The sequence below is a fragment of the Bubalus bubalis genome, chromosome 7, assembly GCF_019923935.1.
Source record: "Bubalus bubalis isolate 160015118507 breed Murrah chromosome 7, NDDB_SH_1, whole genome shotgun sequence".
Taxonomy (NCBI): Eukaryota; Metazoa; Chordata; class Mammalia; order Artiodactyla; family Bovidae; genus Bubalus; species Bubalus bubalis.
In genome coordinates, this window is record NC_059163.1 from 1,747,793 (window position 1) to 1,762,066 (window position 14,274).

At 59.4% G+C, this 14,274-nt stretch overlaps 1 protein-coding gene across 5 annotated transcripts in view; it reads left to right on the plus strand.

Annotated features, from left to right (window-relative positions):
- FAM193A (family with sequence similarity 193 member A) overlaps positions 1 to 14,274 on the plus strand; it is a 154,804-nt gene that overhangs the window by 88,497 nt on the left and 52,033 nt on the right. For 3 of the 5 annotated variants that reach the window (XM_025289574.3, XM_044945542.2, XM_006074638.4), the window contains exons 3-6: positions 3,292 to 3,437; positions 3,659 to 3,826; positions 7,350 to 7,584; positions 11,255 to 11,379. In XM_025289574.3, the coding sequence (XP_025145359.1) occupies positions 3,292 to 3,437; positions 3,659 to 3,826; positions 7,350 to 7,584; positions 11,255 to 11,379 (674 nt within the window). The remainder of the gene's footprint in view (positions 1 to 3,291; positions 3,438 to 3,658; positions 3,827 to 7,349; positions 7,585 to 11,254; positions 11,380 to 14,274) is intronic. The other 2 variants (XM_025289573.3, XM_025289575.3) reach the window with 2 other exon arrangements.

Sequence of the window (14,274 nt, forward strand, 5' to 3'; positions counted from 1 at the left end):
GCACTGGAAGTCAGGCCATCGTGCGCCTCCCTGCCCATCTTTTTTTCCCTCCCCTTCTGACAGAGCCACGGTCCTCTCGTAGTTATCATTCCCTTATTTTCTTAAACCCTTTTAAAGATGCCTGTATGTGTGTAATAAGTATTCTCATAAGTTATGTTTCCCGTTTTGACCCGTGTGAAGTGCTGTGCGTGTGCTGCCTCCGTTCACACACGCCCTCGTGCTGTCTGGGTGGCTGCCGTTTCCCTTTGCACTGATGTAATTAATTCAGTCTTCACATACCACAGTTCACACATAATTCAGTGTGTTATGTATTGTGATTTATTCATCAGTAATTTTGTTGAACTGTGGACAAAAGACAGTCTTTTCAGTACATGGTTCTGGGACAGTTGGATGTTCACACGAGGAAGAATGAAACTTGGCCCACGTCTTACAGCACTCAGAAACACCAACTCAGGACGGGCCACAGACTTCAGTGGGAGATCCCAAAGTTTGAAACTCCTAGGAAATAAACCTCCTTGATGTGGTCTCAGAAGTGAGTTTTTGGACTTGACATCTAAAGCAGAAGCAACAAAATAAAAAATAAATAGCTGGGGCCACATAAAGAGCTTCTGCATAGCAAAAGACCATCAAGAAACTGAAAAGGTCTGCAGAATGGAATAACAAACCACATATCTGATAAGGGGTAATACCCAAAATATATCAAGGACTCTATACAACTCAGCAAGAAACCAAACGACCCAGGTAAAAAACACACACGGGGGCCTTTCCTGTTGATCCAGCAGTTCAGAGCCTCCCGGTCACGGATCGTGTTTTCCTGCCTCGTGACTCTGTTGCTGGTTGTGGACATTGTGCATCTTACGTGGTTGAAGTGCTGGGTCTTTTAAACTGCGTGGGACTTGGGCAGAGCAGAGAGACTGAAGGTAGCCTGTCAGAGAGGCACACGGTGAGGGGGCGCGTTTGCAGGTCACCGCGTGGTCTCTGTGCGCTCCGCTCCTCCCTTGTCAGCGGGAGGTGTTCCTTCCCGGGATCCTGGCCGAGCCTGCCCCCGGTGCCCGGCAGCATCTCTGGTGCTCGTGTGCAGTGGCTGGCAGGTCAGAAAGGGTCCCGCCCTCACGGGACAGATCTTGTCGTGGGGAAGACAGGTAGCAGTTTGTCAGGACCCAGATCAGGACCGGCAGCATGCCGCTGGTGTGGACAGGCCCACTTGAACGTGAGGAGTGAGGAGCCAGCGACAGGAGCCCAATGCGCAGACCCGAGAGGGTGCCACCTGGTGCACAGGGGCAGCCCTGCGGGTGGGCGGCGGGTCCAAGGGCACACCTGGAGCGGGGGCTGCGGCTGGCAGGCTCGCCGGGCCCAGGAGGGGGCCACGGCAGAGGAGCCCTGGTCACAGGGCGGAGAGCGTCAGGTTTGGAGTGGAGAGCTGGTTCAACACCCGTCCCCCGTCCCCCGTCCCCCCCCCCCCCCCCCCCCCCCCCCCCCCCCCCCGCCCCGTAGGCATCTTTGCTGAGGACTGGCTGATGGGATTCTTCTGTCACCGCCGTCACAGGCTCGTGGGCCACACTCTGTGTGCAGGGACCGGCACAGTCATGTAGGAGCAGACCTTTGTCCGGGAGCCCTGAAGGCTGGGAGGACTGCAGAGTGTTTGCAAGTGCTGATGGCAGCGGGGGCTCTCTGTGGGATCCGCATGACCTCACGCGTGTCTTAAACACCACCTGCCACGGCTCGGAGGACGGGTCCCCGGTGTGTGAGCGTGCTCGTGGCACCGCGGCGTCACGGCCCGGGGGGCAGTGGTGGCCTCAGCCGGGTGGGCCCCGCGGTGGTCGTGGGTGTGTGCGCGAGCGCGGCTGCCACCCCCAGCACGGCCGCCCACCCACCGCATCTGCCCGCCTGGCCTGCCTGTCAGACCATCGCCCCTCCGGGCATCTTCAGAGCGGAATTGTCTTGTCTTCAGGTATTCGGGTCCCGTCCACAAAAGATCCCGCGTGTCTCATCTGGCTCAGGGCTTCAGGTCGGGGTGGGGGGCAGGGCCGCCTGTCCCGTGTCCTTGTTGCCCCCACTGCCTCTGTTGGTCGTGGTCTCGCTGTGGCTCTCTGGGGCCCTGACACCCTCGTGGGCCCGCAGCAGAGGCTCTTGCCCGTAGGAGGTTGTGGTTTTCCTGGACTGAGCTGGGATCTGGCACTGGCCTGCCTGCTGGGGACTGTGACGCCCTGTCCCCACTCTGCCTCCAGAGTCATCCCAGGGTCTCTCACGCAGTAGGAGCTTTCTCAGGGATTCCTTCGTGACTGCAAGCCCTGCTTCAGCTCGGGGGTGGCTCCCTCCTCCTGCCCCCATACATGGGGGATTTTCTTGCGCTGGGTCTGCCCAGCTCTGCCGCCAGCGGGGCTTGTCTGGAGACTCCACTCGGCCCGCGGGGGCAGGGGCGGGACAACGCGATCCTCTGGTTCGCAGCCTCTCCTGTGGGGTCCCTGCTCGCGGCTGGGGTGCTGGGTGGAGCTGGCCTCTGGCCAGCCGGCCCTGCGGGAGAGCGCGCGTGTACCTTCCTGCCACATGTGGGAGCCCACAGCCCTCAGACCGGAGTCCAGGCCCCATCCCGGAGGGACAGAGTGGCAGCTGCGTGGGCCCCGGGACCAGGTTCTGAGGCAGAAGGAGGTGGGGGTGGGGGTCTGTGTGCGGGCCCGGGGCTGTGGTCTCCGTGCTGGCCAGGCTGGGGGTCCAGGTCTGAGCCTGCTTCCCACTCGGTTCCATGGGACAGACTCAGAGAGTGGCCGCCGGGGGTCCGCTGAGCACTGTCTCAAGTGACGGGGGAGGTGTCACTTGGGGGCGGTGTCCCCCGGGATGGTGTTGGCAGTCAGGGTGCTGGAGTGGAACTGCTTTCTTTTTTCCTTTTTAGTGGAAGGATAATAGCTTTACAATATTGTGTTGGTTTCTGCCCTGCATCAACTTGACTCAGCCGTCGGTATACATATGCCCCTTGCTCTTGATTCCCCTCCCACCTGTTTCCCCACCCGACCCCTTTTGGTCATCAGAGAGCCCTGGTTTGGGAACTGCTCTTTTTAAAAGACTGTCCTCGCCTGGTTATGATGTGACTGTCAGAAGGTTAAAGAAGTAATTCGTCCTGGGCGAAATTCTCGAATGTCAAGAGAGAAACTTTTCTACACATTGTCAGTTGAAACGTTTTCTTTTTAACATGAAGGTTTTACATTTTTTTCTAAAAGGTGTTTTCCTGAACAGTTAGTGGCTAATTGGGCCACGAACGTTTAACGTGACGCGTCTGTTCCGCTCTCTCTGAAGCAGGGTCAAGACTTCCTTCTCCACACCCCACTCAGCTCGCAGACGGAGGCTGGCAGTGGCGGGCGGCTCGCCCTGGGCGCTCAGCCGATGCCCGTGGCCGCCCCCGCGGACCCCGCATGCGCCTGCGAGGCCTGCAGCGAGCGCAGGTACCACCCAGGCTCCCCCTGCTCTCCCTCCCTGAGGACTGCTGGGAGGGCAGGGGCTCCCCAGATCAGCGAGGGGTTTGGATCCAGGGCCCCACACACATGGGGGCTAGGGGGGATGCCGCCGCTGGAAGATGGGGAAGAGAGTGGGCCGGGGCACGGGGGTGTCCCGGGCCGGTTGGCCCCTCGGCCCCCTGACTCTGCTCCGGTGCCTGTGTCCCTAGGGAGATTTCGGCGGAGGCGGAGCGGGAGCCCCAGCAGCTGCAGAACTACTGGTCGGAGGTGCGCTACACGGTCCGCTGCATCTACCGGCAGGCGGGCACCCCGCTCGCAGACGACCAGGACCAGTCCCTGGTGCCCGACAGGGCGGGGGTGAAGGAGCTGGTGGACAGGTACGCCTCGCCCGGGCCCGGCCCCCAGCCCCCGGTGCTCAGCGGGCCCCTCGGGGGTCGGCCTCAGGCACGCGGCGGTGGCACACGGGCCGGGTCAAGGCTCCGGTTCCGATCCTGCTGGGCTCTGGTCACCTGCGGGCTGAAGGTGAACGGACGTGTTCCCGGCGTTCCTTAGCATTGAGATCGGCAGTAGCACTCCGTTTAGGCACTGGCTGGCCCCAGGGTGGTGGGGAGGGTTTCTCGGGCCCTGCTGCTTTGTTGCCTTGTGGAGGAGAGGCGGTCACGCCCCTGAGGAGGTGAGGGACTCTGGGCTCCGTGGGGTCAGGCGGTGCCTGGGGAGCCAGCTGCTGGCCTGTTCATATGGGTGTTTGTCGCTGGGAGGGGCTCGGGGTGTGGCTGGGACCTTGTGCACATTGGCAGTACAGGATTTGTTCTTACGTGGTTTGTACACTTCCGGGTGAAGTGAAATGAAAGTCGCTCCGTCGTGTCTGACTCTTTGCGCCCCCATGGACCGTACAGTCTGTGGAATTCTCCAGGCCAGAATCCTGCAGTGGGTAGCCGTTCCTTTCTCCATGGAATCTTCCCCACCCAGGGATTGAACCCAGGTCTGCTGCTTGCAGGCGGATTCTTTACCAGCTGAGCCACCAGGGAAGCCCTGACTCAGCTGCTAAAGAATCTGCCTGCCAGGGCAGGAGACACAGGTTTGATCTCTGGGTGAGGAAGGTCCCCTGGAGGAGGAAATGGCAACCACTCGAGTATTCTGGCCTGGGAAGTTCTTGCCATGGCCAGAGGAGCCTGGTGAGCTACCGGCCATGGGGTCACAAAGAGTCAGAGCTGACCTGTTACAGCGACTGAGCCGCCACCACCACCGTGGCTCCTGCCATCTTTTTTCTCTTTTTAGGGGTGTTCCAAATAAAAGCTGTGAGTTAAGTGATTCTCATTTTGGTCTTTTTCTCCTGGTTTGCTCGCAGTCTCTGAGGCTCTGTAACCTCCTGCTCGCTGTGTGTTCTGGAGGCAGGAGGGGTGACTGGCCGTGGGCAGTGGCAGCTAGTTAGTGACTTGCTGCACGTGAGATGGCTCTAGGCAGTATACGCCTTACTTAGCAGTTGGGTTTCCTGGTGAATGTTAGGAAAATATGTATAACCTGATTGTCAGACCCATAACCTCACAGCTGTGGGTGCTTAGGAAGAGGCCGAAGTAAAGCAGAGACAGTTGAAGCGCTCGGCAGATAATAGTGCGGGCGGGCGTTGTGGCAGAAGCTGTGGGGGTGCCCTGCAGGCGGCTGAGGTCTGGGAGGCGGCAGCGCCCTGGAGAGGGACCGTGCTGTGGAGCTGCGGGGGTTCCAGCCCCTGACTGAGGTCTGTGTGTCTCATGTTTTCACATGTGTTGTATGTACTGTGTTTTTTGTGCTCTTCACGTCTAGAGGACACTTTTTTTCTTGTTTCAAACGCCAGCACAAACGCCAGGAAGGGTATCTGCAGGGCCCATTTCTGGGGCTCGTGCAGCTGGCGGTGACTCCCGTGGCCCTCGGCGTCCAGCACTCCACCCCGGCCCCCCCAGCCTGTGCTCACACCTGTGCTCACACCCCACCAGCGCACTCCAGCCACACCGGTTCTCATGCTGCCGCCACACATGGTGCTGGTTTCTGCTTTTCGCTCTGTCTGGAGTGTTTTCCTCACTCAGATTTCTTTTCTCCCTTCCATCCTTCCCGTTGGGCTTCCCTGGAGGCTCAGTAGTAAAGAATCGGCCTGCCAGTGCAGGAAACGCGAGTTTGTCCCTGGGTGGGGAAGAGCCCCTGGAGAAGGGAACAGCAGCCCACTCCAGTATTCGTGCCTGGAGAATCCCACCAGTAGAGGAGCCTGGTGGGCCGTAGTCCATCAGGTTGCAGAGAGTCAGACACGACTGAGCGACTTCACAACAGCAGCAGCCCTTCGCATTAGACTTGAGAGCCACTGTCTCAGACCACTGGACCTGACCCCAGGGGCCTCCCCCGCCTTGCCCTCCCCTCTTTTGTGTTGTGTTACCCCGCTCCCTGGAGTCGCGCTGTGCCTGGAGCCCCGCCGCCGGGACCAGTGTTTGTCAGACGTGCGGCTGGGAGAGCTTCCACAGAGTGTCCGTCCTCCTGCCTCAGTCAGGACTTTTACAAAGTCTGCCAGAGGAGCAGGTGGTCATGGTTAAATGTGTAAGACACAGAAATGGAGAAAGAGATGACGCACAGCGTATGTCCAGTCCCCAGGCACAGGGCACCACAGAGGAGGTGCTCGGCCCCAGTAAGGCCTGCTGCCCCCGTGTCGTCTGAGTCTTCTGTGACCCTCCTTAAGAGATGAAGTGCGTTGTTTCAGAGAGCAGCCTGTGTACTGGTAATTAAAATTATACTTGTTATCGTACATTTAAAAACTAACGCGTCGATCTGAATTGAACTAACCACAGTGGGAATTCCTCAGTTCTTCTTGTTCTCTGGCCATGGTGTTAATAAGGCTACAGGGTTCTGTTTTTATTTGGCTCTTGTCTTTTACAACCGAGGTGGTTTGGTATGAGTTAAAAATGAAATGTGCTCAGTCGCTCAGTCGTCTCCGACTGTTTGCAACCCCATGCGCTGTAGCCCGTCAGGCTTCTCTGTCCATGGAGTTTTCCAGGCAGGAATGCGGAAGTGGATCGCCATTCCCTTCTCCACGGGATCTCCCCGACATAGGGATCGAACCTGCATCTCTTGTGTGTCCTGCATTGTAGGCAGATTTTTTACCCACTGAGCTGCCTGGAAGCACAAGTGAAATAGGTGACAACTTCTCTCTCTTTTGCCCAGCGTGGTGCCCAGAGGGGAGAGGAGCCGTGGTCCAAGTCCAGGAGCCGTATTTCTCTCGGGTTTGCTCTCGTGTGCCGAGCCCCCGTGGTGCTCCTGGTGGCGGGCGGTACACGGAGCCCGTGCCTGCTCCAGCGTCGTCGGTTCCCGTCTGGAGGCTCCTCAGAAGTGCACGGTGAAAGCCAGGCGTCTCTTTAACCACAGTCCTGCCAGCTACTGTAGAACAAGTTTGTAAAAGCTGCCAGTCTCCACGTTAGGAAGGAAATACGTGAAACGGATACTTGCTGTTGTGGCCTGACTGGGGGCGTGTACTGATGTGTTGTCTCTGATCTTCAGCTGACACGTTTCATCTCATAACTTAGTTTTTTGGTGGGATAATTGGAAAAGAGATACCCTGTCTCTTAAGATTCCTGTGATGAGGAAACTAGTACCAGCGCATTTGGACTGTAGACTGCGTCGCTAGGGAGGAGGACGAGCCGCCCTCCTGCCCAGGCAGCTCCTCTGGGGTTGTTGCTCCTCACCCGGCAGCACAGACGTGTTCAAAGACAGCGCTTGGGTCTCCTGGCGTCCCAGCCCGGCTCCCCTGCGCACGCTCTGCCCCCTGCTGGCAGGGCGCTCAGCGGGCGCCAGTCTCCCTGTCTGCGCGATGAGCTCGGGGTGCCCCGCCCGTCGGGGGCGACTGTGAGCAGGCCCTGCAGGTGAGTGTGCCTCTCTCCCATGCAGGCTCTGCGAGCGGGACCCCTACCAGCTGTACCAGCGGCTGGAGCAGCAGGCGCGGGAGTACGTGCTGGAGATGAAGGTCCGGCTCCTGCGGCAGCTGTCGGCCGCATCCAGAGTGAAGCCGCCGTCCGGCCTGCAGGGCCCGCCGCAGGCGCACCAGTTCATCTCCCTCCTCCTGGAGGAGTACGGCGCCCTGTGCCAGGCCGCACGCACCATCAGCAGCTTCCTCGGCACGCTGGTGAGGCGCCACGTCTGCGGGGGGCCACAGTCCGTCAAGCTGTCCCCTGCTCGGGCGAAGTGCGGGGCGCGGGGGCTGCTTCCCCTCCTTGGGCGGGGGGCGGGGGCTGCTCCCCTCTTTCCCGTCCCTCGGGACTTGGCTGCTGCACAGAAGCAGGAGCACCGTGTGGGGACGTTGGAGCCCAGGGGGCAGCGTGGGCACAGCGTGAGGGGGAGGAAAAGGTTCGCGATGACGGGGGTATGTCTCCGCGGGGCCAGAGTGCTGTGCTGCGTGCACGGAGGCCGTGCTGGGGTGGGGCAGGGCGTGGGGGCTGCCCAGCGCTGGACTGAGGAGGGGTCCGTGCTCAGGCGGGATGCCAGCCCCCGTGGGCGTCTTCCAGTCCTGGTGAAAGGGACACGTAGACCTGCTCTCCCTGGGCCTCTGACCGCCTCAGAGAGGCCGTGGCCGTGGGGGCTGCAGGAGGAGGTGGTGGAGGTGCACCTCCTGGGACCTGGCCTCGACGGCCTCGGCGCACCTGCTGGCTGGAAGGAGAAACAGGCCCTCTTTGCTTCCTTGGTTTACTAACAGTCTGTGGAGGTGGTCCTCATCGCTCACATTTTGTTATTAAATGAAGCTGCTTTCTTCGTGGTAAAACAGTGTTTTGAAACAAACACAGTCAGTTTCAAAATTGGTGGTTCTGAAGATTTTGAGCATAAGGGTCTCTGTGTGCCTCTGAAATTGGCGGGCCTCAATAGAAACGAGCCAGTCCTGCAGGTGGGTTCCGGGTCCAGGGGCCGCCTCGAGCCTCGCTCCAGTAGAGCCCGCCACTCCTGTGGGGGGTGGGGGGGGCGGGGGGGAGCCCCGAGGGCCACGCTGCCGTGAGCGGAGCGGACGCCTTGGCGTCTGGCTTGACGGAGCACGCGCGCTTGCTCGTGTCTGCCTCTGTGCTCAGCCTGTCAGGCTGTTTTGGTTGAAGTTTTCAAGAAAATGGGGCATCACACAGCTATTTACTTGGGAAGGGGAGGAATATTTTCGTAGACTTCTCAGTCCGTTGTGGGTATTTTTTGAGGCAGTCTACCAGAGCCCGAGTACTTCTTGGCTGTTGGCTGCAAGGTGGGCCTTACACTGTCACCAGAGCGAGGGGGCTCTGCTCCGTCACCATCTGTTGGGGTTGCTCAGCCTTCAGGTGGTTTTTGAGCATCCGACCTTGATCGTTTGGGAATCCCTGGTTCACTGAGTGGGTTGCACAGATCTGCCTGGTGGTCTTCAGTGTCCAGTTCAGCAGCGCTGTCCTCAGTGTGGACCACCCCACCGCCGTCACTGTGGTCTTCTTCGGAAGGGCCTCTACACGCTGAGAAGCTTCCAGGTCCAGTGCCGAGTGTCCCTTTGCCGGAGTTCTGAGTTTTGCTTGAAAGCTCGGGTTTTGTGGTTGGCCGCAAGAGGGTCCTCCTCCGCGAGTCCCCTGGCCTGCTCCCCCTCTGCTCGCCGCCCCGCCTCTCCAGGGGCAGTGCCCTCTGCAGGCCCAGAGCTGCAGAGCACGTGCACCGCGGCAGGAGGTCGAGGGCGTCTGCACACGTGACTTTCTGGGAAGCGTCCTTGTGCCTCCGTTCGTCCAGGAGATGCCTCCCCAGCTGTAATAGGCGGGAACCCTGAGTCTCCCTTCTCAAGGACAGCAGGGTCTTGACCAGCCTGCTGTTTCTCAAGCTCTGTTAGGACATGACCGCACACGCTTGCCCTCCTCCCCAGCCCCACAGTCTCTGCGGGAAGTGACAGGTGGGAGTGTTGGGGTGGAGGGGCCAGGGCCAGGTCGGCCGGGAGCTCTCCCGGGGCCTCTGGGTACAGCCACACTGAGGCTCGGCTGCCGCCCCCTCCGCCGCCCCCCGCGTAGTCGCTGCAGCAGCTGTGAGCGCACACCCCAGCCTTGCCCCCCAGGCCCTGGCAGGCTGCCTGGCGTGTGAATGGGGCACCACGGCCCCAAGGTCAGGGTGACTATGTGGGCTGCGGGACGTGGTGCCCACTGGTGTGCGTTGCTGTGCCAGGTTGATCTGAGATTGTGAAACAAGTGTGGGGTCTGCTGTTTCTCTCACACACCTCGTCTGGAAGCGTAATTTCAGATCTCAAAAAATGCCAGTGTCTTCCTACAGCAGTCCTCGCCTTTGGTCACATCTAGCTGATGTGCCCAACCCAGAGCTCTGGTCCCGTCCCTGCCAGCATAACTCGGGGCTGCGCTCAGACCAGCGGGCAGGGACCATCCCCTCTTCACGAAAACGTGCAGCAGCCAGGCTCGCCCGCGGCTCCAGGACCCTCCCGGGACCCTCGCTCGTCCTCCTGCCACCTTTGCTCTGTGCTTTCTGTCGCGGGGATGGGTCGCAACCTGGGCGTGGGCCTTTGCCCTGCCCCCTGGGAGCCTGGGAGCTGCGGCCCGCTGCGTTGTCTCTGTGTCCGAGCTGGCGCAGTGCCTGTGCGGAGGGGTCCCTGAGGAGTGTGTGTGTGCTGTCCCCACGCCATCTGTGGCTCTGTGCTCACGACGAGCACGTCTTCACACAGCGTTCCTGATTCAGGCTCAGGCCCGGCCTTGGCCCCGCCCAGCTCTCCGGTGTGGGAATGGCTCTGAGAGGCACTGCATGAGAGACTGGCGTGAAGCGTTTTGGTAAAACATGCAGTGAGAGCCGACAGTGGAAATGCAGACAGAGGTGAGGGTCCGAGGGCCCCTGCCGAGGCTCCGTGCAGTTCCAGAGCGCTCGCAGAGCGTGTGTGCCCGCCTGTGTGCGCGTGCAGAGCAGGCCCTCATGCCTGCAGCATCGTTCTTCAGGTGTGTGTGGGTTCAGGAACGGGCGCAGTTCCCCTTCGCTTGCTCTCTCAGCCCCTCCGTCCCCTGCTGGTGAGGGCATAGGACACTGGGGTGTCCGCGGGGAGATCGTGTCCCGACGTCCCCCAGTGTCAGCCCTTCTGCTCGGCTACACTAAACAGTGAGCGGGAGCAGACTAGTCGGTGGGTGGCGTGAGGCGCTGCTCCAGCGGGGACGGGGGTGCCATGCTCCCTGAAGTCTGTGGGGGCTGTCAGTCGCTCAGAGGAGGACCGTCTTCCCAGGTGCGAGGTGACGCACCACAGGGAGCGTGCATGTGGCTGACATGCGAGTTCACGCACGTGTGGTTGCAGTCAGAGCTGGTGCACGTGAACGGAGCCCTGGGCCCCTGTTCTCTCTAGAGGTCACTCTCTCTGATGGCCGGAAGGGTGTTGAGTGTGTAAAGCAGTTGTGGAAAGTAACGGATGAGGTGGCCACGTTCATCAGGGAGAGGAGGAGCTGACCTCCCCACGAGGTTGCCAGCGCGGAGTTCTCGTTCTGTCAGACTCACCTCAGGCTCTTCTCTGGACAGGCTCTGGATCGTCCCTGGGTGCCACAGGGTGGGTACGCAGTGAAGTCGTTTGGGAGAGCTCTCAGTCAGCTCGAAGGCCCCGTGGTGAGAGACACCATTGGCTGTGCAGTGAGCTCTCTCCTGCTCCCTCAGCTGTGTGCGTCTTGCTGAGTCAGTCAGGAGGAGGCTGCAGGCCCAGGGACTCGCTGCCCTCGGAGCGCGGTGTTCTGGCCTGCATAGAGGGACGTGGTTTGTGGGAGGTCAGGGAGAGCGTGCTCTGCCAGTTTTCCAGTCTTTAATTCAGCGTGTCTTCTCGTATCTGTTTTGTTAACCAGGAAAACGAGCACCTGAAGAAGTTCCAGGTGACGTGGGAGCTGCACAACAAGCACCTCTTTGAAGACCTGGTCTTCTCTGAGCCGCTTCTCCAGAGCAACCTGCCAGCCCTGGTGTCGCAGATCAGGTAGTCGGTCTCCCCCGCGTGCGTCCTGCCCCTGGGGCGCAGCAGCTGTGCGCCTGGACACCTCTGCCGCGGCAGTTCCTGCCTGGAAAGTGCAGGGCTTAGGGGAGAATGCCGCTTGGGGAGAAAGCTCACAACCCCATGAGTAATACAGTTAAACTTAGAATAACAAACCCAGGATTGATGCGACCAAGAGTTAACGTCACAGATTTCTCCTGATAAAGGAAAGCTGCGGTACAAGGTGCTTTACTTGACGAGACGCGGGTTCTGCTCAGTGGCCATGGGGTGGTCCCCTCTGTGGCACTTGGGTGGGGAGGGAGGTGGGCTGATGGGGCCGGGGGCGCAGGAGGGGGCCCGGTCGCCTGTCCGGTCTCTCAGACGCGCCCCCCGCCTCCGGGCTCGGGGCTTCCTGCTGCAGCGTGTCTCCGGAGCTCCATCAGGCGTGCCGAGCATGGAGTCCCGTACCGTTCTCGGGATCCCTCCCTCTGGCGGTGGGGAGGAGAGAAGCCCCCGTCTCCATCAGGCGTGCCGGGCATGGAGTTCCGCCCCGTGCTCGGGGTCCCTCCCTCTGGTGGTCGGGAGGAGAGAAGCCCTGTCTTTGTTCCTCACTACTCACGTGCATTTCCATACATAGTCTTGACTGCTTTTTGATTTGCCTTTTTTTTTTAATAGAAATGATCTCATAAGTTGACTCATTTAAAGAAACTGACTTAACTCAGGAAGGTCCTGTGTCTCGGTGGTTTGGTTTGGTTTTTTAATTTATTCATTTATTTCTGGCCGCACTGGGTCTTCCTGCCACTCGGGCTTTTCTCCGGCCGCGGTGAGCGGGGGCAGCTCTTCGCTGCAGCACGCAGGCTTCCCGTCGAGGGGGCGTCTCGTTGCCAAGCACAGGCCCAGGAGTGGTGGCGCTCGGGCTTAGTTGCTCTGCGGCGTGTGGGATCTTCCCGGACTCGGCGCCGAGCCCGTGTCCCTTGCATCGGCAGGTGGACTCTTGACCGTTCTGCCTTCAGGGAAGTCCTTGTGCCTGTGTTTTTTAAGAGCTTTATTGAGGTCTAATTCACAAGCCATATTAATTCACTTAAAGTGTGTGATTCAGCAGCTGTAATTACATTTTTAATAATAATTGGATGACCACCACCAGTATTTCCAAAACTTGCCTGTTGCCCCAGATAGACTCCGTCACCATTACATGCTGACCTCCATTCCTTTTGAGGTGCTCTAGTCTGCAGGCCCCACCCTGCCCACTTCCCCTTGCAGTCAGCCTGTCGAGGAGCTGGCACCACGGCTCCTGCAGGGCCACCGGGCCAGGTGATGCAGCGTGCACGCCTAGGGCCCAGCTGGCCCGTCTGTGTGGCCACAGTTGGCGATGGAGTGGCCGCCCTGCCAGACTCTGCTGTCCCTCCGGGGGCCAGGAACCTGCTGCAGCTGCTTAGCTTGTGGTGGTTTCTGAAGCTGTGGACTGACTTGGTCTTTATTTTCAATACATAGTAATCATTAAGGGAATATTTAATTAGGCTTGTAAATAAGTAAACTTACCCACAGTGATTTTATGTCATTTTCCTTCTCACTTCTCACCACATGCTGTTTCACATAGACATTGTTCATTGTAGATACCACCACCTGTTATGTGGGGTGGTTGTGTTTGCAGAGTGACTGTTGAGAGAATGGCCTGTGTGCTGGACCGATGATGCTGTCTGACCCTGAGGACACTTCCTGCCATCGGGGGGCTTCCTGTTCTGTCTGCACTCCAGCTTGTGCTTTCCGGTCGTGCTCTGATTGCCCTCAGAAGTCCAGGACCACCCCTGCCCCCACCCGCAGCTGCTTTGCCCTCCCCTGGCTCTGAGCAGGTCTGCAGCAGAGCACAGGAGAGCACCTCGGGCCTCGGGCGGTGCAGGGGAGGCAGGGCAGCCCCACGTGGGAGGCGGGTCTGTGATGGCAGGGCTATAGAGGCCCAGGAGGACCACGTCACTGCCTCATGGGCTGCCACGCTCTCCCCTGGGTGCCCGTGTGCTCTGCGGAGCCCAGAGCCGCCTTGGCGAGGCCTGGGGCTCAGGGCACTGAAGAGCGGTGTGTCCTGGGGCCAGGCACAGCTTTAGGAGGGCAGTCCTGGGGTGTGAGCCCTGGCGTCGCAGGGCTGCCGTGGTTCCAGCTGGGTCCCGGCCTGCCCTTTGCTGCACAGCTTGTCAGAGACGTGGGTTTCTGTGTCTCCCTCTGATGCGTGGGACCCATGCAGACGCTGCAGCACACAGGACCCTGTCCACGTGGTGTGCGTCTCCACACAGTGGACACCAGCGAGGAGAGGGCGCTGTCTGCACCCGTGGAACCCTGCTCGTTTTTCAGTCACGTTGTTTGTTTTAATTACAAAATCATTAGGTTGCCGTTGCAATGTGGAATTCAGAAATAAAGTTCTGAAAACAGGAAGTCATGATGAAAAGTAGTACCGTAAAAAATTTGGTGTTGCTTCCAGACTTTTTTCCAGCGTCCACACCTCACCCCGCCCCCAGCACACACATGCATTTTAAACATGGCATAGCCCTAGCTCTACTTCACGTGGGAGCATTTCCATTTCGGACGCATGTGTGAGTGTGTGCATGTGCGTTTGGGCGTAAGCAGGTCGGTATCTCTCAGAGTCTGGGAAGCCCCGTGTGGTGTAGCAGCTCTGACCCCAGTGGGCAGCTTCCAGTTCTTCTGTGTAAACAGCACTGATAATAACCCTGCACACCAGCCTGTGCTCCTGAGCAGTTATAAGTGTTGGTTTGGATTTAGAAATTCCTTGTTAGGAGGTCTTTATTACCGTTATTTTGGCTCAGATGTTGACATGTTCAGAGATTAGGAAAACAAACGGTTTCTAAAGACAGCCTGCCTCATAAGATGAGCTGCCCCCTCCCCCGCGCTCCC